This window comes from Monocercomonoides exilis, assembly GCF_001643675.1.
Source record: "Monocercomonoides exilis strain PA203 chromosome Unknown scaffold39-1025343, whole genome shotgun sequence".
In the NCBI taxonomy this organism is placed as follows: Eukaryota; Preaxostyla; order Oxymonadida; family Polymastigidae; genus Monocercomonoides; species Monocercomonoides exilis.
The window spans coordinates 302,501-324,756 of NW_027150584.1; the positions used below are offsets into that span (position 1 = coordinate 302,501).

At 35.5% G+C, this 22,256-nt stretch overlaps 5 protein-coding genes across 5 annotated transcripts in view; 1 reads left to right on the top strand and 4 right to left on the bottom strand.

Annotated features, from left to right (window-relative positions):
• MONOS_2051 (putative Protein kinase domain) overlaps positions 1 to 3,950 on the bottom strand; it is a 5,696-nt gene extending 1,746 nt beyond the window's left edge. The window contains exons 1-5 of the mRNA XM_067871948.1: positions 3,882 to 3,950; positions 3,512 to 3,819; positions 3,316 to 3,448; positions 3,159 to 3,258; positions 1 to 3,063 (exon numbers count right to left, since the gene is read on the bottom strand). The exon at positions 1 to 3,063 is cut by the window's left edge and continues 251 nt beyond it. Of these exons, the coding sequence (XP_067722945.1) occupies positions 1 to 3,063; positions 3,159 to 3,258; positions 3,316 to 3,448; positions 3,512 to 3,819; positions 3,882 to 3,897 (3,620 nt within the window). The 5' untranslated portion in view covers positions 3,898 to 3,950. The remainder of the gene's footprint in view (positions 3,064 to 3,158; positions 3,259 to 3,315; positions 3,449 to 3,511; positions 3,820 to 3,881) is intronic.
• On the bottom strand, positions 3,939 to 5,301 carry MONOS_2052 (putative rRNA 2'-O-methyltransferase fibrillarin 2). The gene is made up of 4 exons (XM_067871949.1): positions 5,273 to 5,301; positions 4,857 to 5,161; positions 4,609 to 4,788; positions 3,939 to 4,534 (listed from the first exon to the last, which is right to left on the bottom strand). The coding sequence occupies exons 1-4, from the start codon at positions 5,286 to 5,288 to the stop codon at positions 4,121 to 4,123; spliced, it is 915 nt and encodes a 304-aa protein (XP_067722946.1). The 5' UTR covers positions 5,289 to 5,301; the 3' UTR covers positions 3,939 to 4,120.
• A 43-nt stretch (positions 5,302 to 5,344) lies between these two features.
• MONOS_2053 (putative Acyl-CoA synthetase) lies at positions 5,345 to 8,354 on the bottom strand. The gene is made up of 2 exons (XM_067871950.1): positions 8,250 to 8,354; positions 5,345 to 8,198 (listed from the first exon to the last, which is right to left on the bottom strand). Exons 1-2 carry the CDS (start codon positions 8,335 to 8,337, stop codon positions 5,488 to 5,490), a joined length of 2,799 nt encoding a protein of 932 aa, XP_067722947.1. The 5' UTR covers positions 8,338 to 8,354; the 3' UTR covers positions 5,345 to 5,487.
• A 319-nt stretch (positions 8,355 to 8,673) lies between these two features.
• Positions 8,674 to 13,646, top strand: MONOS_2054fu2055 (uncharacterized protein; the record flags this gene model as incomplete). Its single annotated transcript, XM_067871951.1, has 8 exons — positions 8,674 to 8,759; positions 8,821 to 8,925; positions 8,990 to 9,194; positions 9,238 to 9,342; positions 9,404 to 9,607; positions 9,815 to 9,961; positions 10,201 to 12,768; positions 12,932 to 13,646. 8 exons carry the CDS (start codon positions 8,674 to 8,676, stop codon positions 13,088 to 13,090), a joined length of 3,579 nt encoding a protein of 1,192 aa, XP_067722948.1. The 3' UTR covers positions 13,091 to 13,646.
• Positions 13,647 to 18,944: 5,298 nt separating this feature from the next.
• MONOS_17954 (uncharacterized protein) lies at positions 18,945 to 20,434 on the bottom strand. The gene is made up of 3 exons (XM_067870926.1): positions 20,221 to 20,434; positions 20,093 to 20,151; positions 18,945 to 20,032 (listed from the first exon to the last, which is right to left on the bottom strand). The coding sequence occupies exons 1-3, from the start codon at positions 20,403 to 20,405 to the stop codon at positions 19,149 to 19,151; spliced, it is 1,128 nt and encodes a 375-aa protein (XP_067722949.1). The 5' UTR covers positions 20,406 to 20,434; the 3' UTR covers positions 18,945 to 19,148.
• Positions 20,435 to 22,256: the final 1,822 nt, after the last annotated feature.

The window sequence follows — 22,256 nt, forward strand, 5'->3', positions numbered from 1 at the left end:
GGGTGTGCTGGTGTGAAAGGCGGGGAATAAGGTAAAGAGCCTTGTTGTGGTGCAGGAGAGGAAGGGAATTGATGGTGAGGTGCTTCTTGTGGAGATCTGGGCGACATCACAGGCTGGAAAGTGACTGAAGATGGAGAAGAAAAGTTCATTGGAGTTGTGGAAGAAGAGGATGAGGATGAGGATGAGGAAGAGGAAGAAGAAGAGGGAGAAAAAGAAGAAGAGAAAGAAGAGGAAGAAGAAGAAGAAGTCGAATCAAAATTATTTGTTTGATTGACAGCATCAGCAGTGATAGACCAACCTCGATGGATCAAACAAACAGCATCTGCTGCTCTCAGTCTTGTCAGCAGAGGGAGATGCCGTGAAACCTTATTGCTTTTATCGTTATTATTATTGTTGTTGTTAACTTTTTCTTCTTCTTCATTGCTGCTGGATTCCCAATTGAGACACTCTTTCTCTTTCTCCAACATCTGCTCATATTCTTTTTTTGACTCAGCCAGCACAGCTTTCAGCACTGGATCAGCCTCATCTTCCTCAGAAGACAGCTGCTGCTTGTTAGGAGAACGAGGTGGAAGTGAAGATGAAGAAGAAGAGGAGGAGGAGGAGGATGAAGAAGAAGAAGCAGACACCGCCGACAAAAACGGGTTGTACATTTCTTCTCTTTTCTTCTCCATCCTCCTCATAATCTCCCTCTCTCTTTCACTCAGCTTTTCTCCATCACACGCTATTTCCCTCAGAATCTCCTTCATCTCTTCTGTCAGTGTGTCCCTCTTCGCCCCAAACCGCACTGCTGGCATGCCTTCGATATCAGCTGGGTAGATCCTCCGGAACAGGATGATGTGGATCGCCTCCATCGCCCGGCTGATCTGGAGAAGATGAGCTTGTGCTTCAGTATTTGTGCTGTTGTTGTTATCATGTTCTTTGCATTTGGCAGAAGATGAATCAGAAGCAGCTATTGATGATGATGATAACTCTGTAGAATCAGCTGAAGCTCCTTCTCCACTTGTCTTTTGGCTATTCTTGTTTGCTCCCAATGTAAACAGCGACACATCTGTCGATACCCCTTGCCCTTCCACAATCTTCTCCTTCTTTGTTTGGGGCTTAGTTGCCTTCATTGCTTCAGACAGAAGAGCGAATTGTGATAAAAGCACAGACATCTTCTGAGGATGTTGTTGCGGTTGCTGCTGCTGCTGAATCAGCTGTTGTTGTTGGGAAATTAGCGAGAGAGAGGAGAAGGCAGAATGCTCTGTACATTCCAGTGTTAATGATGATGATGATGATGATGATAATTGGTTATCATTTTCGAGTGAAGAAGAAGAGGAAGAGGAAGAGGAAGAAGAGGAGGAAGAGGAAGAAGAAGAGGAAGAGGAAGAAAAAGAAGAAGATGAAGAAGCATCACCCAAATCAGAACTAATTTCCGTGGCATTTTTAGCTTCCTCTTCTGATTGATGTGTTGACGACTCTTCAGAAGCTGTTGAAATTGAAGCACTGCCTTCTGTTTGTTCTGCTGCAACAGATGTTTCAGCTTGATTATCCATCTTGTTCTCTTCTTCTTTCTTCTCTTCTGACTTCTCTTTCTCTTTCTCTTTCTCTGCTTCTTCTTTATATTCATCTTGTGCTTCTTCAATAATTGCTTCAACTTCAACATCTTCCTCGTTCTCATCATTAATTTCTTTCTTTTCTTCTCTTTCTCCTTCTTTTCCTTCTTTCTTGTCATCCGTCTCGTTTTGGTTCTTTTCTTCAGAAATTTCCACAATTGGAGGTGCAAATGATGGAGGTGCTGGTAAATGCAACTTCTTCTTTGGCTTCACTTGCTGTTGATCTTCAGAAGAAGAAGAAGAATTAGCAGCAGAAGCTCCTTCTTCCTTGTTATCTTCTTTTGTTTCAGATTCGTTTGGTTGAGAATTTCCTTCTTTCTCTTCTTCTTTCTCTTCTTCCTTCTCCTCTTTCTCCTCTTTCTTTTCCCCTTCTCCTTCTCCTCCTTCTCTTCCTTCTCTTCCTTCCTTTCCATCATCACCACTATCTTTCAAATCACCCAAAGATTCGCTCATTCCTTCTGTCTGTGGCACAATCGTCTTCACATCTATTGCTGGTGGTGGTGGCAGCCTTCGCTTCTTCACTCTCACAACAGCCCCCTTTCCTACTGCTGCTGAATGCTCTTCCTCTGTTGGCTTTGTTTCTTCTTCTTTCTTTTCTTCTCCTTTTTCTTCTTTCTTTTCTTCTTCCTTTTTCTCTTTTTCTCCTTCTCCTTCTTCTGATACAGAAGAAGCAGAAGAAGAAGAAGGAGAAGCATTAATATCAGCTACTGTTGGTGCTATTGTTGAAGGCGGGGGTGGCAACCTCTTAATCTTCACTTTTATTGGATGTGGTGCTGTTTCTGCTTTTTCTTCATTCTCTTCGATCTTTTTGCCTTCTTCTTCTCCTCCTCCTTCTCTTTTTTCTTTCTCTTTCTCTTTCTCTTCAATTTTCTCTTCTGCTTTTCCTTCTTCTTTCTCTTCTTTCTGTGAATTGCTTGTTTTTCCAGCTTCTTCTATTTCTATCGGAATCACAGGAGCAGCCATACTTGGTGGCGGTGGACGCTTTCTTCGCTTGGTGACTGTTGGTGCAGGGGAAGAGGAAGATCCAGGCTCTGAAGAAGGAGAAGGGGAAGGAGAAGGAGAAGGAGAAGATGATGATGAAGGAGAAACAGCTGATGAAGGAGAGGAAGAAGAAGAAGGCTGCTGCTCTTTCTCTTTTCCTTCCTCTTCCTCTTCTCTCTTCTTCACAATCACAATGGGCAACGCTGTCTTTTCCTGTGCTTTCTCCCTCGCTGCTGCGTCTCCGTGCTTCTTCATCATGCTCCTCATCCACGGCACCAGCACTTTGTGCCCCATCAGCTCTGCCAGACCAGGCCGCTTTGCTGGCTCATCGTCCATCATCCGCAGCAGCAAATTCCGCAGCTCGCCCGAATAGCCCTTCGGCAGCACTTTCCCTGTGATCGCTCCGCTGTCGCGGAGAGGGTGGTTCCCTATGATATATTGAAAGACAAGAGCACCCACTGAGTAGATGTCTGTGAGAAAAGATACTCTGGAAATGATAAAAGGATAATATAAATAACGGTTTGAGATTGGGCATCAAATGATGGTTTAAAAAAAAATAAATGCTTAAAAAGATATTCAAACTCTCCTGATTTCATCAATTCAGGTGCAATAAATTGCTTTTCCAGATAAGAAAAGCGCGATATCATTTCTTCAGTGAATTGCTTGAATAATCCAAATTCAGCTTTCAAAAGAAAAGAAAACACAATCAAAAACAAAAAAAGGAAAAAAAAGTTGATACTTATTTGAATTCTCCCGTTTTCGCACATAAATACATTTGATGAATTTATCAATCCATGAGAAAATGGTCTCCCTGGATGATTTTGAAGAGTCGAAAGACCAGCAATAATTTGCCCGAGTATCTGCCATACAGTCTACACGTTAAAAAATTTCGGATTACGTTTTATTAAGCAAAAAAATAGATGTAATTTGCAAACAGCTTCTTGAATCTGACTTTTAGGAGTTTCCGCAGGACGCATAACGTTTTGAAATGAATGTGCATTGCAATGGTCGGTCAGAATAAATGCATCTCGGGAATCAATAATAAATGATCTATCTTTTAACAGAAATGGTGACTCGATTTTGCACAGTTCCTCTAATTCCGTTTCATTCAAATTTTTACCAACGGTTCCATTCAATGGAATGTTTGTAATAATAAACTTACGGTTTGTTTGCTTTTCAATAACTTCATAATTACGAATAGGAGGCGAAAAGGCATGAAGGACTTTATCACTCAATACTTCGTCTATTTGTTTAACATCGATTTAGATAAATAAAAAAAGCTCTTTTCAAATAGAAAAGCCAAACGATTTTCGAATATCATTTGTGCAAGAAGGCAAATGATAAAATGAATAAAACGAAGAATATGTGTGATATTATGGGCTATTTGCGGTGAAATTCAAAAAAAATATAATTTTATCTGAACTGACATGTTAAGTATATTGCGAAATGAATAAAATACACGGTAAAAACTTAATTATAATTGCGAAAAGAGGGGAAGTGATTTGAGTATGTACAAATAATTTGTTCAAAATAATGAGTTTTGATTACTTCTCCTTTTTCGTCGGCCTATAAACTCCCACAACAACCGCATGATCTCTTTCATAAGGTTCTAACGTAAGTTGCTCCAGTGGCTTAAGTCCAGCTTCGGCCAGAGTACTCCTTTCCTTTGCGAAAACAGCAGGAGCAGGTGAAACTGAATCGATACAAGAAGCCTTGATAGAAATAACGTAATGTCCTCCATTCTTCAAGAAGTACTTTGCATTGATTTCAACAATACGTGCTTGATCAGGCTGTGCAACATCAGCAAAGATCACATCCACCATTGGAACAAGCATGCGATAACGCTGAGGATAACGAGCATCTTCAATGATTGGAACAATATTTGCACGTTTTTGTGCAAGTCCAAGTAAATCACGACCAACTCTTTGTGAAAATTCGACTGCATACACAACTCCAGTCTAAAAATTTTTAAATAAAATTATAATTTTTTAATATTAATATGAAGAAAAAAAGAAAGAAAAAGAAAACAAACAGGTCCAACAATATCTGAACAATGAGAAACGGTTGTTCCTGAAGCTGCTCCAAGATATAGTAATTTACATCCTGGTTGAATATGTATATTACCGATTCCACCAATAACAGCTGCACCAAGTTTCGATCTATATGGGTTCCAAATTCTATATTCCGTTTTCCCGCTTGCAGCTGTTTCATCCTACATGAATGATATTGTAAAATGAACATTTCAAAAAATCAAATTAATATTTCTTTTTTTTAGCAAACATCAACAGAAATTCTTTTTTCTCCATATACAGATTCTCCTGGCAGCATGCTTCTTGTTGCAAGAGAATCTTCTTTTGAATGAGCAATATAAACACCTGGGAATCGCTCATGTGGAGTGACAATAACTTTGCTTCCTCCTTTCATTCCTCCTTTTCCTTTTCCTCCTCTTGCACCTCCTCTACCTCCACCTCTACCGCCTCTTCCTCCACGCCCTCCACCTCTGCCACCGTCTCTACCTCTACCACCACCGAATCCACCTCTTCCACCTCTCCCACGGCCTCCTCCACCAAATCCTCGTGATCCGCCTCAAAAACAAGAAATATTGTTTTGATTAATTTTTATTCAATCAAAATAATCATTAAAATAAAATAAATTAAAATAAATTATTTATGAGCATTGAATGAAAGCAAATAAACCTTGACTACCAAACATTGTTCGAAAATATGGGTAATGATCTTTAAAAATGTATGTGTTATTTCGAAAACAAATTTTGAGGAAAAGTAAATATATATTTAGAAATTCTTTAATTTTAAAATGCTGTAATTCTTAAATTAACTTTAGAAATGAAATCCTTTTCAAAAAATTATATATATAAAGTATAACTATGGAAAAGAAACATAAATGTAAATTTTTATTCGGAATCAACGTTAGAAATTGTTCTCTTCATAACAAAACGAGCATCCACAGCCCACACTTGGTTCTCTCTAACTACAACAGGGTTCAAATCAATTGATTGTATCTCGTTGCAAAGAGCAGGAAGCGATGAAATTTTTGACATCATCTTTGCAACAGCCTTTTCATTCACAATGGCTGCATCCACAGCACCTCCAATCACCATGTCCTTCTCCAAGATGTTAACATTTCTGACTTTCCTCCGATTTTTCTCGAAAATGCCTCTTGTCCTCAGCTGATGCAGCACATCCGTGGCGTCTGAATCAGCGCAAGGGCACAGCGCAAATGACACATCACTCACAGCAGACACAAGGCTTCCCCCAAGCCCTCCAATCAGCACAGGCCCAAACGTCGGGTCTCGATGCACCCCGACAAATAGAGGCACAGACGACACAGGACGAGAATCAGCCAGGCTCTGAGCATTCATTTGGCCACGGTGTGTGAACTGTGTTGTCTTCAAGCACTGACACGGGATCTCGTTTGTTGTCAGGCACTCCATCACGATCACGCCTTCTTTCTCGTGCCCGCTCTCCCGCTGCACCTCCAGCATTTCCTCCACCGCCTCCCCTACCAGCCCATCGACGCCAGCTATGTGCGTCTTCACAAACTCCTTTCGCTCCTCCCGCTCTGCCCACTCACACCCGCTCTTCACCACAAACTCCATCACTTTGCCCATCCCGCACTTCTCACACTTCTCACACAGCTCGTCTCTCTCCTTCTGCAGCGCTTCCACAAACGCCTCTGCCTCAGCTGCGCTATGCACCTCTTTGAATGGCGGAACAGAAATACCCAGCGCCATAAGCACTTTGAGTGCTGAAGATTCAGGCAGAACATAGTGATCCTCTTTCGCTTTTGTCGAATCAGAAGAATTGGTAGAGTCAGCAGTGGCAGCAGCAGAAACAGCAACAGCATCAATGGCAGAGCGGATGGATTCGCTCACAGACTTGGCCACTGAGATGTCAATGGGAATTTCAGCTGTTAAGTTTCCAGTCGATGTCTGATCAGCCGAAGCTGCCGATGAAACAGACAAAGAAACATCTGAATCAGCATGCCCCTCAGACGATGATGCTGAGCTTCCTTCGAGCGAAGCCAATGAAGCCAGAGATGCAAGTGATGTATTTGATCCCACTCGCTTCCCCATTGTCTCCTGCCTTTCTCTCATCCGCACCTTCTCCTTCTCCACAAAGCAGTGCGATCTCATCTGAGTGCCCACTGCCTTCGCAACATCCACCTCGCTGCTGAAAACAGGAATCCCGCCGCTCATCAGAATGTCTGTGCATTCACGCTCTTCCTCAATCTGCGCACCAATCAGCAGCACATACAACGACTTGCGCTTGGAAATAAATGAGCTTTGCTTTGAATTGGAATGTTTTTGACTGGTTGTTTCGCTTTCTTCGCTGTCGCTGTTGCTTTCACTTTCGTTTTCTGTTTCTTTCCTTTCCTTTCGTTCATTTTCTCCTTCTTCTCTTTCTTTACCAGTTTCTTCATTCCAATTCTCTTTCTTTCTCCCGTACAGCTCCACCATCTCGTGGCAAAGCGTTCTCGAGTCAATCGCCTTCAGCGAGCCAATCAAGCTCAGCACAATCACATCGCTTCCCGGGTCGTCACGGAGCATCCGCAGCGCATACGAAAAATCTTCTGTTGTTCCACTGCCTGTCATGTCAAGCGGGTTCTTCACGATGTAGAAAGGAGGATATTTTTCAATCATTTTTTGCTTCAGCTCGTCCGACATCATCCCAAGTTCCAGCCCTTCTTTCCACAGCGCATCCACCAGTTGCACACCCTGCCCGCCTCCGTTCGTTATGATCTGCACCTTCTTCCCTGTCACCCTCTGCCCAACAACCTCGCCGATCATCTTCACAGCAAACATGTCTCGCCAGTCAACACATCGCACAATCCCGTTCTCTTTCAGCAATGCATCGGTGACTGCATCGTCAACAGCAACGGACGCGCTGTGTGACCGAATGGCAATGGAACCAGCGGGAGTTGCGCCGGATTTCACTATAAATACGCCCTTTCCTTTCATCCGCGCTCTCCGGGCTGCTGCCAGAAATCTTGTAGGTTGTTGGATTCCTTCGAGATAGAACGCTGCAATTTTTGTGTGTTCGTCTCTTTCGAAGTATTCCATCATATCTGCTTCGCATACATTTATTGAGTTCCCAAGTGAGATCATCTTCCCAATCCACGGAATTACTGAACAGATTTTCTCAACATGATTAAACATGCACACTCCAAAGCCTCCGCTTTGTGAAGCAATGGAAACTCCACCAGGAATGGGCCTGTGTGCAGATGAATCCAAAATAAACAAGCAATCGATTGTGTCAAAAGCAGAATAAAAGCCTACACCGTTTGGCCCAATTAATCTAACCCCACAACTTTCGACAGCTTTTTTTAGTTCATTTTGAATTGCTTTTCCCTCTGCCCCAATATCAGCAAATCCTCCAGCTATGTTAACCATATATTTGCAACTTTTTTTGCTTGACATGTCTTTTACAGCTTGTGGAGAGAATCTTGCAGGAACAACTATCACAGCAAGGTCGACATGTTGTGAAGGAATGTCATCAATTGACTTATACACTGGTTGATCAAACAAAGTCCCTCCTTTTGGATTTACGAGATACACCGGACCACGTTTGAATGATTTTAAAACCTGTTTTGAAACAGCCCATCCTTTAAAGAGAATTAAAAAATAATTGTAAAGTATCTATAAAGTAAGCATACCAGGAGTTCCGTCTTTGTGAGATGCACCAATGATTGCAATGCTTGTCGCTTCGAAAAAGCCATCAACAGGCAACATATCCTTTTCCATTCTTCAAATGAGGATATGACCCCTTTTCCCGCAGTATAGTATGCGAATTAATGAACATTTTTATGAAAGCATTCGCATAAATAACAATTAAATTGGAAGCTATTCCGGAGAAAATAAATAACAAAAAATATTAGTATCTTGAAATAATTGTGATAATTTATAATGGTGAAAATGTTATTAATCACACATATTTTGAAGAATGAAACTATTCTGCAAAAATGCGTTCATAAACTTTAATTAGAGAAGAGAAAATATGTTTAGCCCATAAATATTTTTTGAGGAAAATATTTTCGCTTTTATTATTCTTGATCGGGAAATATCAATCTTTTTAAGCAAATGGAATCTTCAATAATTATAGATCTTCCTGGAAAACTTTGGGAAGGGATTGATTTAATTTTTGAAAGAGGAAAGGCAGGGAAGAAGTGTGGATTATCGATTATAAATGTTGAATAAACTTATTTTTGTAATATTTTAAATTTGAAGGACATACGATGAGATTATTGTTCGTTTAACAAAAAATCACATGTCTACAAAAGCGTTTTATGAAAACATAAAGTCACGAAAGTTTCAAGATTTATCAGAAGGAGGGTTTGCTTCATTATAATAAATGTGTCTAAGTAATGGTAATACCTTGATTTCTATTATAATATAGTGCAATACAAATCGTATGGAAGGGATTGAAAGAGCGAATAGCATCGATTGAAAAAGCATCATTTGATTTTATGCAAAAGATTGAAGGTGTTTTGACAAAAGTAAAGGCAGAAGCTAAAGTCTATGAAGAATATTTCAAGACCCTTGAGCAAGAGCATCAAAATTCACTGAAGAAGAAGAAGCTTGCACACGAAGAAGCTGCAAGGGTTTGTTTTATCTTTTGAGAAATTTTTCACAAATGTGTTTCAGAAAAGAGAGAAATACTGTTTTGCATTTGGTGAATGGGATGAAGCCGACGCTGCTTATTCCAAAGTCAAAGATGACCTGGGATCAAAAGCTGACAAAAAAATTAAGGCATGAATCATCGATATGTTTTTTGTGAATTAATTCTGATATCAATTATCCAAATATGTAGTTGATGAAGACAATGACAGAGAAACTGAAGGAAAAGATGAACACTGAGATGCTATATGTGGACGCCACAAAGGTTTGCCAGGCAGCAGAAGAAGAATATGAGAGAACGATGTATCGCTTACTGAGAGAGTTTGAAGAATTGGAGGCAAAACGACTGAAAACCACTCAGGAAAGCCTGAAGTTGCTTATGACTTCTTGGATGGAGGTATGTGAAAGGGGGGAGGAAAAAAGAAAGAGAGAGAGAGAGAGAAAGAGAAAGAGATAAAGAGAGAGATAAAGAGAATTGTTAAAATGTTTAAAGACAGCTATGCATTAAGCATAGTTAATTTTTTTTCAACTTTTGTTTCAAATAATAATTATAAAATCACTTTATTTATTTCTAATCTTTAAACACTTCCTCTCCCCTTTCCAGGAGCTGCTTATTCACCAGAAGAATGTTTCTGTGTGTTTAGAGCTGTTGAATGAGCTTGATCCAGTTCGCGAACTTTCCCTCTTTGTCGCCCGCAACTGCACAAGAATACAGCACCAGCGCTTCTCTGAGCCAAAGTTTTGCAAGAGAGTATGCAAAGTGGCGCATTCTTTTTTTTTTTTTTTTTTTTTTTTTTTTTCATTCTTTTTGAACTTTATTGTTGTGATTGTTTGAAATTGGCATTCTATATTCGTTGTTATTTATTTATATATTCGTTGTTTATTTTTTTGTTTATTTTAATTAATGAATCATTAACATCCCACACATTCATTCAATGTGTTGCTATCTTTTCATTCTCTAAACAATAATTATTATTCCTATTCTGATAGCAACATGGTCCAAACGAGCCTGTGACTCCACCTCCTCCCAAATTCTGGATGCCTCCTCCGCCTTCTGCCCCTTCAGCTTTTCTATCATTATCTTCTTCTTCTTCCAATCCTCTTACTTCTTCGCCTCCTCTTCTTCCCCATGCCTCCTCTAATTCTTCTCTCCATCAGTCGATTTCCCGCACTTCATCCTGTTCTTCATCTACATCTCCCACTTCTCCAACCTCTTTTCCTTCTCTTGGGCCTCTCAGCTTGTCAAACGCAGCTGCCCCGCTTTCTTCTTCAAGCAGCATCACTTCAGCATCACACCTTTCTATTTCTTCACTTGCTCCATCTGCTGCTATCACTTCATCTGATCCGTTCCTTCCTTCTTCTTCTGCCTCTGCTTCTTCTTCTTCTTCTTCATCTTCTTCTTCTTCTTCTGTGTTTGCTTCTGCATCTGCCTCATCCCCCTTTTCCGCCCCTTCTTCTGCTGCCTCTTCTCGCTGCTCTTCTCCAACGATGCATTCACTCTCGTTGCAGACATCGCTATTCACCTCGCCTTTTGTGACAGATCAGTCCTCTGCTTCCTTTGCGTCTCCGTTTGAGACAATCCAAGGGACAGCATTGTCAGCTACTGCTGCTGCTTCTTCTTCTGCTTCTGTGCCGAGTGGGGAGAAGAAGAGAAGAGTGAAGAAAATGAGAAGGAAGGTGAAGAAGACGAAGGTGGTTGCACGCAGCAAAAGAGAGGTGCGAATGAAAAATGTGAAGAGACAGCAAGAAGAGAGGAGGAAGGAGAGGGAGGAGAAAAGGAAAGAGGAAGTGGAGGAGAGAAAAAAGAGAGAGAAAGAGGAAGATGCAGAGCTGAGCACTCGGGTGTGGTACTTGGCTGTGTATGAGTATCGTGCTGAAGAGGATGAGGAGCTGAGTGTGAGTGTGGGGGATATTGTGTATGGAAGATTGAGGAAGAAGAAAGAGAAGAAGGAGAAAGAAGGAGGAGGAGGAGGAGGGGAAGGGGAAGAAGAGGAAGATGATGATGATGATGATGATGAAGGGTGGGTGAAAGTGACGAATGGTGTTGGTGAGTCGGGGATTGTGCCAATGAACTATGTGAACGAATTGGAAGGAGGAGCAGCCTTTGAAGAAGTGAGAAGAGAGATCGAGAGAAGAAAGATGAAAAGGGAAAGGGAAAGGTTGGAATATGAGAAGAGAGTGAAAGAAGAGGATGAAGAGGAGGCGAGAAAGGAAAAAGAAGAAGAGGCGCCTAAGGAAGGTGAAGATGACATCACAGAAGTAGAAACAGAAGTAGAGACAGAGGTGGAAGAAGAGATTGAGTGTGATGAAGGAGAAGGAGGAGAAAGAGGAGGAGGAGAAAGAGAAAGAGAAGGGGCAGACAGTGTGGAGTTTGGGCACGTGAAGAGCGGAGCAGAGCAAAGTTCGAGGAATCCATCGAGGACATCAAGTGTTTGCTCGCGAAAGAGCAGAGAAGAGGAGAATAAGAAGGGGATAGTGAGAAGATGGAGCAGCGTAGGGGAACGAGGCAAAGAGGATGTGAGAATGAAAGGGAAAATGGAGATTGGATATGAAAGTGAGGAGGAAGGAGACGAAGGAGACGAAGAAGATGGGAGGAAAGGAGGGAAAGGAGGGAAAGGAGCAGATGATGGGGATAGTTCCATATCAGACGAGGCACTTCTGATGGATGTTGAGGATGCACTGGGATACGACGAGAAAGAAGAGGAAGAGAAGATGGAGAAAGAGAGGAAGGCGAGAATGGAGGAGAAGCATAAAAGAAAGGATAAAGAAGGAAATGCAGCTGCGCTGATGTCGATGATTGCAGGGGAGCACTCGAACGAGAAGAAGAAGGAAGAAATTGAAGGGAATGCGAATATGAAGGAAAGTAGCGAAAACAATGAACATGAGTATGATGATATTGAAAATAATCTGAATCTGACAGAAGAAGAGAAGAAAAATGAAAAACAGAAGAGGATGCTGTTGAAGATTGGAATAGCGAACAATGTTGTTGATGGAAGCAAAGAAGAAAAGAATGCAGAAGAAGAAGAAGAAGGAAAAGGATTGAATATTAAGAAAGATAACAAGGAAGAAACGAAGAGTGGAGAAGAAGGAATGAAAGAAATAGAGAAAGAAGAGAAAGAAGAAAAGCAGAAGGAGAATGATAAAAGTGTAGAGATAAACAAAGTAAAATTGGATGAGAAAGAGAAAGAAGAAAATGGAAATGGAAAAGGAAATGACACTAAAAAAGAAACTCATAGCGATTCAGATGGAAAAGAAAAGGAAAAGGAAAAGGAAAAAATTGAAGAAACATCATTGAGAAAGGAAGAAGCGCAAGCGACTAAAGAAAATGTTGATGACAAAACAGAAGATGAATTGAAGGAGGTTAAAAATGCTTCATCTTGTAAAGAAGAAGCATCCAGTGAAAAAGAGGCAGAAAAAGAGAAAGAGATTGCAAGTGGCAAAGCATCAGAGGAGAATCAGAAGGATTCTCCTGATAAAGAAGAAGTCAAAGATGAAAGGAAAGAAGAAGTCAAAGAAGAGGAAGACGAGGAAGAGGAAGAGGAAACTTTTCCTGCAATTGTATGTTAACATATCTTTATAAATATTCTTTTTAAATTTCTTTCCTGAATTTTTTCACAAACCAAAATGTCACTTATCTTGCTATTTATATTTCTTTGGCTTATTTTATTTATTTATAATATTTTTTTTGTTCATTTATTCATTTATTTCATTCTGTTTGCAGATTTTGTACAACTTCAAGGCAACTGGAGAAAATGCCATATCTGTACAAGCAAACGAGGAGGTGCAAATGATTGACGAAGAAGCAAATGGCTGGATTTATGTGATTAAATCAGATGGGACTGAAGGTTATGTTCCAAAGTCGTTTGTAAAGAAGAAGTAGAGAATCTGAAAAAAAAGATAAGGAAACAAAGAATATTTATAATTTATTTATCGAAACTTTGCGTTCTTTTCTATTATTTTTTGACACATTTATTTTTTTTTTTTTTTTTGATTATTCTTCTTTTTATCTTCAAAAATAATGAGATGATTGCATTGTAATAGTAATTATGTATTAATTTCACACGATTCACATCATCGTTTAGACTTTTTAGATGTTTTTGTTTGTGCTATTTTAAAAGCCACCAAACATTTTTATTTTTTAATTTTTTTAGGTTTAGTTACTATTTTTTGTACTTTGTTTTTGTATTTGTTTCACATTTGAATTAGATATTAATTGACTTTGTTAAAACATTATTTTTCATTAATATCTTCCAACTTGATGTTTTCAATTAATAACTTCACTTGGTGATTCATGTTTGTCTTATTTCTTCTTCTCTTTTATAGTTGATAATATGAGCGTAATTCTTGTTCTAGTTTAATTATATTTTCATCTTAATATACTTCCATTTATCTTCTTTATTGATAAAAGATTAAAAGACTGATTATCAGTTTTATGATTAAGATCGTTTTTTTTTAAATGAAATACATAAAAAAATTATTGTATAATCAACCAGATAAAAAAAGAAAAGAGAAACAACAAATTTTGCCATGAATATCAATCATCTCATTTTTTCATTGATGATTATTCAACAATCAGATTTTTTTTTTTCATTTGTTTATTTATTTTTTCATTTTTTGCTATTTTATTCTATTATTATTATTATTATTATTATTATTATTATTATTATTATTATTATTATTATTATTATTATTATTATTATTATTATTATTATTATTTTATTTATTTATTTATTTATTTATTTATTTATTTTTTTTTTTTTTTTTTTTTTTTTTTTTTTTTTGTGTTAAATACACTTCAGAAAATTCTTCAATAACAATTACTGTTGATGAATTAATAATTCGTCTTCAACTGATAAAAAATATATAACAAAAAGTGAAATTTTAAGAGAATTGTTTTTTATCATTCACATGGATTTTTCAACAAAAAAATATGGGGTTAAATATGGACTTTCAAGCTTTTTATGCACAAAGCTTGAAAAAATTGTTTCACTTATAACATTTTTGAACTTTATCAGGTTTCAAAAAATTTTTGATTTTCATATCTGAAAACAAACTACATTGAAATAATTTCAAAATGTTTTCCAACATTTCGCTATTTTCAAAAAATGGACACATTTTTATTGTGGTTTTTGTTCTCAAAAAGTCAATGAAAAGTGCATAATTTTTCAATGAAAATGCCTGGGCATATGGAGAAGATCATGGTATTCCATGATCCATGCCCTCAATTATAAAAAGATTTTGATATTTCTTATTGTGTTTATTGGGTTTTAGGGTTTTGACGAATTAAACAAGTTCGCATTGGATATTGTGATAATTTAGGGTTTTTCCGAGGAATATTAGGGTTAGGGTTAACCCTAAAAGAGATTTTTAAAATGAAAATTATAAAAATGGTGGGTAGGATCTCATTGGTACCAGGATCTACTCCACTTGCCAATGCCTGAAGTGAAATATGCTGCCCTAAATGGTTTCAATAAAATATTGTCAACATGTTATAACATGCATTAATATGGGTAATTATTTTTGTAATCATAACTTTTTTCGAAGTGTTAATTTTTCGAAGGTTGTTTGTCACAGGGAAGAGATTTTTTATTAAAATGCAAAAAATTGTCAAAACTATTTCGAAGATAAATATTTAATATGAATTAAAAACGAAGATATCTTTTATAATCCTTTTATCTTTTCAGTATTATTTTAATGAAATACAAGGGAAATTTATGAACCGAAATATTTGAATGAAAAAATATGATTTCAAAAATAATCTCACATGTTTTATTTGAAAAATCAATAGCAAAAACTTTTGAATATATCTTTATTCCAATGTACTTGAAATAATAACATTTGCCACTTTTCAAAAAGAATGATACACATATCAACATGCCAAAAAAACTATGATTTCAAAAAATTACATCCACACTTGTATTTGATTTATTTTTTTCAAATATATTTCTTAATTATATAAATTTGACTGAAAAAGTTTTTTGATATTGAATTGTTTTTGATGTTACAACTTCAAAAAGAATTACACTCGTTACCAATATATTTTGATTTGAAAATTATGAAAGTTGGAGAGTCTATTGTCAAAATTGAGCATTCCATGAATAGTTTTATTTAACCTAAAAATTAACCATTAACATATTTTTTTGAAGAAAAATCCATGTGAATGATAAAAAATAATTCTCTTAAAATTTGACTTTATGTTGAATATTTTTTATAACCCTGGGTGACGTGAAGAAAAAAATTCGCAACGTCCGTCACCTATTTTCCACTTCAATAAAATAAAAATAAAAAAAAAAAAAAAAAAAAAAAAAAAAAAAAAAAAAAAAAAAAAAAAAAAAAAAAAAAAGGAATATAAGAAAATATGAATTATTATTACATTTATTTGATTAACATTAATCGATAATTTAATTTTCTTTCTTTCTTTCTTTCTTATTTTTGCATCTTTGGATCAATAATTCCCGTTATTTTATTATTAGAATATAAATCAAAGTGAGCTGTTGTGTTTTGTGATACAATCTGCAGATGCATAAGAGGATGGAATGTGTGTCAATTTTGTAAATGCTGTTTCTAAAGATTTCAATTCGTCAGTTTCTTTTTTGTGTTCGTCAACTTTGTTCGAACAAAATTTGAGACAAAATGCTCTGTAGCTTCTATACTAATCATATAAAAATTGCAAAGTGTGTAACTGAACAATATGCAAGTGTCTGATCATTGTTGCATTTTAAGTCTTGATTATTGCAATTTTTATTTTTGATTATTTTTTTGAGCTTTCATTTAGCATCGAGGAAGAACATTGACAAAAAATCCATGAAGCGAATGAAACAAAGAATGGAATGAATAACGATAAATCAATATCTGTTTTCACAAAAAAGCAATTCGACGGAATACACATTATAATTGAAGAATTAAAATACCAGTTGAAATTCTTATTCTACAGAAATTTTTTGGATATTACAATGTTTCTTAAGATTTGCGGATTTTATTTTTTGAAAGGATTTTTATTGAACAAAATATCTAAAAGCATGACGATTTATTTTGTAAAAATAAAAAAAGAAAAAAGTTAGAAAGGAAGAAAGTTATTGAATGACATTTTTGAATTTAATATTTAACCTGACAAAAGGATTTCTTCAGAATTGTTATATGTCTGTGTTCCTTGTCTGCTGAATGCTGCTTCAAGCAATGAGGTAAGCGAAGAAACACAATAAGAAATGAATGATGTTTTCCTGGTTACGAGCGATATAGGTGAATATGCATGTGTAAGCATTTCTTCTTCTATTTTGACATTTTTGGAAATTTTAGAAATTTTTCATTGGTTTTTTGTACAAAAACTGCATCTGAATGAAATCAAAGAGATTATGAAATGTCATCAAGAATACAGAAATCTGACTCATCTTGCTTCTCAATCAACTTGGCAGTTTTTGATAAACCGTTTCTTCAGCAATGAACGCATCGAAAGAGTTGTTGCGAATGAGCTGCATTTTGGAAGAATGGCAATTAGATAACTGAAAGAGCAGAGAGAATGTGATGATACGAAAAGAGAGAAAGAAAAAGTAGATGGAGAATTAGAAACAAAAGGAGAGCTTTTTTATTGATATGGCTCCGAACATTAGAATATTTCATCTGGTCATGCGCACGTTGGGGTCAAGAATATGCAGAGCTTATCAGCTTCATTGTTTGGATGTTAAAATCTGCAAAGGTGAATAATGAAATGATTATCAACTGTTGTATTTATTTATTGAGAAGCTCAGCAAGGAACAGTGCTGTGAAAATTGATGACTTGTTGAGAAGTGAAGCCGTTGATGCTGCTTTGGAGAAGAAACAGCAGCCAACGTTGAAAAAAGGTTTGGAATTTGATAGCTTGAATTTTTCATTGCGATTTCTAGGAGATTGAAAAAAGAAGAGAATTATAAAATTGTAGAAGCGAAAAGATAAGAGTTGTAAAGGAAATATTGAAATGAAGAAAAAAGGGTTGAGAATATCTTTATATGTTTTTAAAAATATGAACAGTTTTCTTTATTCAATTTTGTGGTTCACATGCATGGTGTATTAATTATTATTCTCAATATAATGATAAAAATAAATATTCATGTTTTGTTCATAAAGAATCAATGTTCAATTTTTCTTTTCTTGTCATTTCTTAAAATCGAAAATGAATAGTCTTTTTTTGTTTTTTCAAAACACTTCTATTATTTCTATTTGAAATGAAACGAAATAAAAACTTTTGAACTTTGAAAATTAACTAAAAAATATTCAAGGATTTGACAAAAAATGGAAAAATAAAAGAAAATACTTGTGATTTTGACAATTCCTCATTTCTTTTACAGAAATCTTTTTCAAACAATTAACAAACAAAATAACTGCAAAGAAAAATTCAAATGCATCACTGTTTAACATCTTAACTGAAAAATTACGTCTTTCACAGATGCTGGACTTCTTTTCCCATTTGGAAATCTGTTTGGATTTTTTCATTGAATAAACTTCAACAAACCTCATCCAGAAAATGAAGAATCAACAAATTGAGAAATGGAAAAAATAATGAGTTCGGATGATTCACATCGAACCGAAAACCTGTATCAATCTTTATTGATCTCAACAACAAAAACTGCAATTTAGTGTATGTGCAACCAGTTCACCTGAAATGTCTCTTTTTCTATTGAAAATGATGCAAACGTCGCTAAAGCTCAACTTTAACAATTTGTTCAGACTTCATTGTCTCCAAATTTATTTGTTCGAAAATTTTCATAATGTTTTCATATCGAATTGAATGGTACATCGTTGTCTTTTTTTGGGCGATCGCAAATAGTTGTTAACAAAGCAACATTTCCCGTTTTTCTAGAGACATTTATCTTGAATCCACATCAAAATAATCAACTGCACCAAATGCACACTCTCAAGCGGAAGTTTGTTCTTCCGCTTCAATATGTTCATTTGGACTTTCATTTGTTCGTCTCGTTTATTTCATGCAGCTAATCTTATACTCTTTTCATAATTCCTTCTTCACTCTCTTCCGAATCAACTTCAGAAGAGATGAAAGAAATCCCGAAAAGGTTAATTTCACATTTTTTTGAACAATGAATTAATGTTTGAAGTTGAGAACACCTTATATTTTGATTAAGAAAGTGTATTTATTATCATTTCATCTGTTCTAAAAGAAGCATTAGAAGCAGTTGGGGCTTTTGGAAGTGCAACGAATTGAAACAGAAATTTCTTTGCTTTGCTCTTCTTTCCTTTTGAGTGGCAAAATAGTGAAATAAATTATCCGTAAAGAAGGCTTCCAAGACTTCAGAAAAGATAAGGAAAATACCCTTTGGAGGAAATGAAAATTTGTTTAGGAAGAGGAAGAAGATCTTGAATAAATCAACGTATGCATCACACTTCTAATAACATTTGATGATGTAAATGAATTTGATAATTTATTATTCAGTTGTCTTATATCCACGGTTTTTATTTATATGCACTATTCCCGAATTTCATTCGGCTCACATTCCAAAAAATAAATATTGTAATATTTCCACTCATCCTTTTTAACGAATGAATCAAACTTTTTTTTATAAGTTCAGAACAATAAATGCGAAAATTTCAAACACTAATTTGCTTTTTGGTTTTCTCTTGAAACTGTTTTTTCTGAAAGCACCACAAATTTGTTTGTTTCTATGTGAAGTTATTTCCTATTTGAAAACATTTTCTCATTCAACCCCGTAAATAGCAAATTGTTCCCATTTCCTTTCATTTTAATTTTTTTTTTTTGTTTTTTGTCTTGAACGAAGATGAATTGAAAAAAAATATATATAAATTAAAGTTTTCTAATTCGTTTTACGAAAAGGTTTTGTCGAAAGAAAGTTTTTTAAAAGGAAATGAAGCTATAACGAAATGATAACAGAAACGTTTTAAACATGAAGAATTGCCTCAAGTGTTTGCAAATTAAATGAAAATCTTTGATCTCAAATAATGTTTTTCATTTTAGAAATGACTCTTTCACAACTAGACTCACTGCAGGGAGAAACGATCAATGAAAGACATAGCCCTGAGTAAATCATCTGTAAACTTCCGTATGCTGCCAGAACATTGTAATGTATTTCTGGATTTATCTCAAACAGCTCTTCAGGCTTTGATTTCATTTGTCTTTCAAATAACAGAATGCAGCCATCGACAAACTCCTTTTCAAAACTTCTCAATACTTTTTCTGTATATTTTGTCATATATTCAATAAGCCGTGGGAACCAATCGACTAATATTTCATTTTCTATTCGTTTGATTTTTTGTAAGTCTTTTTCTTCATTCATTTCCAGTAATAATTCTGATTTGCTTGTCGAGAACAACTCAACAATTTCTTCATCTTCTTCCACTTCTGAATCAGAACAAAGCGTTTGCAATTTTCTTCGATTGGGAATATGTTCATCGTCTTCTTTTCTGTTTTCTGTAAATCGAACATTCTCTTCAAGTTCTGTTTCTTTTCTGGATGCTTCTCCTTTTGGCAAGTTTGACAATATTGAAGGAGAAATGCTGGAGGAAATGGACAAATGTGAAGTTGTTGAAAACCGTGCAGATGAAGAGGTTTGTAATGAACTTGAAATATCATCTGAAGACGATGTATTTGTATCTTCTTTTTTTTCATATTGATCATTTTTTTGCGAGCATTCTTCAAACAAGAAGTCGAACATATCATCAATGGAATTTTCTTCTGCTTCCAACAACCCGAAGGCATCGCTGTCATCATCTTCTGTATCCCTGTCATCAATTTTTTCATTTATTTTTTCGCTATTTTCAATATTTCTTTCATCTAATTGTTTTATTAATTCCATTACATCCTGGAAATCACTTTGACCTAGTAAAGCGAGAAAAAAATGATTAACACTATTTTCGAAAAAAAAACAATTAATCAAACCTATTTCTTTTTCGGATAAAACTTTCTTTGGTGAATGTGGTTGATCGTTGTAACTTTTTCTGTAATTATTTCATGAAAAATTCAAAATAAAAAAAGAATGAAAGAAAATAGTTAATAAAATGAAACACATTCGAAAATCTTTTGCATATGAATCCATGGTTTTAAGCAAGGGGTGAAACAACGAAACGGTTGTTTGTTTAATTGTTGAGGAATCAATCAAGCAAGAATCGTTCGATTTTTTGCAGCGATCCGAAAATATTGATGGAGTCGAAAAATTACTGATTGGAAATTGCTGTTTTCGAATTAATTGCATGCCAGTTGGTGTCAAAGCGTAAGAAAGGACAATGTACTCCCCGCGAGTTCCAGATAAAAAATAATTATGCAACAACATCAATGAATTTACAATAGAGTTTCTCCATTTATTTTCCTTGAAGGGTTCTTGCTTTCATAAAAAGAAAAAATATTCAAAAGTATTAAGAATTAAAGGAAAAACTTGACTCAACTTTGTATTATCATTTTCGAAGCACATATGAAGAAAATGAAAAGGGTGAAGAAAAATTTCAGCCTTGATAATATCCACGAGGCTGTTTGCATCGATCAAATGTTCCTTTTGAATAATTTCATTTTTCTTTCTAATGAAAGAAGCTATTTCAAATAAGGAATTCCATCTGGTTGAAACGAATGAAGGTGAGCGCTTCTTCAGAAGGTTCCTTATTGACTGAGAATGGGCTTTTTGAGTGAAATTGAGCATTTTTAATTTCAGATCATATAGAAATGGCACTTTGGAAAATAAATTGGTGATTACCAAATTAGTCAGGTGGTTACAACAATAAACATGAAAGGGAATAAATGTTTGATAATTTTCAACAGGTTTATTTGAGTTGCTTTCTTGTGTTGATAAATTTTCAATAGCTCTTTTCTGAGATGACAATCCATCTGTACAAAAACTCCTGATAACCGTATTGAACTGAGATTATTCAAAAATTAAACTTTTGACAAGTGACTCATATTCGTTTGAAGTTCCACATGGAGGATATAATCCCCAAAACATGGGCTTGCTGTCCAATGATAATTTTGAGATTGTCACAACAGTAATTTTTCGATTACCAACACATGCACCATCCAACATTAAACTCACTCCATTGTTCCAAATGCTTGACTGTTTTTCCTTTACGATTTGAGTTTTTTCTTTGAGCACCATATATGCGATTTTCTTGCGAGTCAAATATGGGAAAATTGATGTTGATGGTGGTGAAGGGTTGCTTTGCCCAGCTCTGATCAATGAAAAAATAAACGAATTCATTTCTTTCGAAGAAGATGATAAAAACGAAGAATTGCATCTGCATATTAATGAAATAAATTGCTTATGTAATTCTGAAACATTTGCTGGACCATCTAACATTGAATGAGATATAGGATTTTTGCAAATTAATGTGGAATCATAAGCTTTTTTAAATCGAACAATATTTTTGTGCTTCAAAAGTTCACAATTATGATTAACAATGAATGAGTAACTTCTTCGACCTGACACACCGCAGGCAAATCCTTCCTTCGAAATCGGGCACAGATAATACTTGTGGCAATCCTTTTTTGGTATACCATTTTCATCAACAAGAGTGAAAGAAATCCACAATGATTCTCCAATAGCTTCAAAAGAAAGTCTAGAAAGATATTCGTTCTTTTTTCGAGGATGATCATACACTTTCCATGAAGAAAAACACAGGGATATGAACATTGAAGAATAATAATTGATATGCACACCTGGTCCATATTTTGTTTCGCAATGTTTTTGCAATATCACAAATTGACAATCTGCATTTTCCAATTTCTTTTTCATCTTTTCAAAGATATCTTTCTGAAATAAATGTAAGAAACCTTCTTATTTGAATAACAATGGTTATTGTTCACACAATATAATCATTTGTCAAACATTTTTGTAATTCATTTGGCAAATTTTGAAGTTTTGTTTCTTCTTCTGGTTCGATCATTTTCTGACTCGATGTGACGTTGTGACGTCAGTGACTTCAGTGACGTATCAATATTCCGATTTCCGCTTTCACGTCAGTGAAATATGTGTAATGGTAATTTTGATTTGTTTGAATTTAAAAATAATTCATTGCAAAATTATAAATAAACAGTATATTTTAAATGAAAAATTATTAAT

What these genes read in the sequence shown, in the direction of transcription:
- MONOS_2052 (XM_067871949.1), bottom strand. An exon ending in AAAAAAGAATTTCTGTTGAT is followed by an intron (nt 4,789 to 4,856) that starts GTTTGCTAAAAA and finishes TCATTCATGTAG; the next exon opens with GATGAAACAGCTGCAAGCGG. An exon ending in GTTCAGATATTGTTGGACCT is followed by an intron (nt 4,535 to 4,608) that starts GTTTGTTTTCTT and finishes AAAAATTTTTAG; the next exon opens with ACTGGAGTTGTGTATGCAGT.
- MONOS_2053 (XM_067871950.1), bottom strand. Translation starts at nt 8,337, where the DNA reads ATGGAAAAGGATATGTTGCCTGTTGATGGCTTTTTCGAAGCGACAAGC. An exon ending in TCACAAAGACGGAACTCCTG is followed by an intron (nt 8,199 to 8,249) that starts GTATGCTTACTT and finishes TTCTCTTTAAAG; the next exon opens with GATGGGCTGTTTCAAAACAG.
- MONOS_17954 (XM_067870926.1), bottom strand. Translation starts at nt 20,405, where the DNA reads ATGCAATTAATTCGAAAACAGCAATTTCCAATCAGTAATTTTTCGACT. An exon ending in TATGCAAAAGATTTTCGAAT is followed by an intron (nt 20,152 to 20,220) that starts GTGTTTCATTTT and finishes AAATAATTACAG; the next exon opens with AAAAAGTTACAACGATCAAC. An exon ending in TTTATCCGAAAAAGAAATAG is followed by an intron (nt 20,033 to 20,092) that starts GTTTGATTAATT and finishes TCGCTTTACTAG; the next exon opens with GTCAAAGTGATTTCCAGGAT.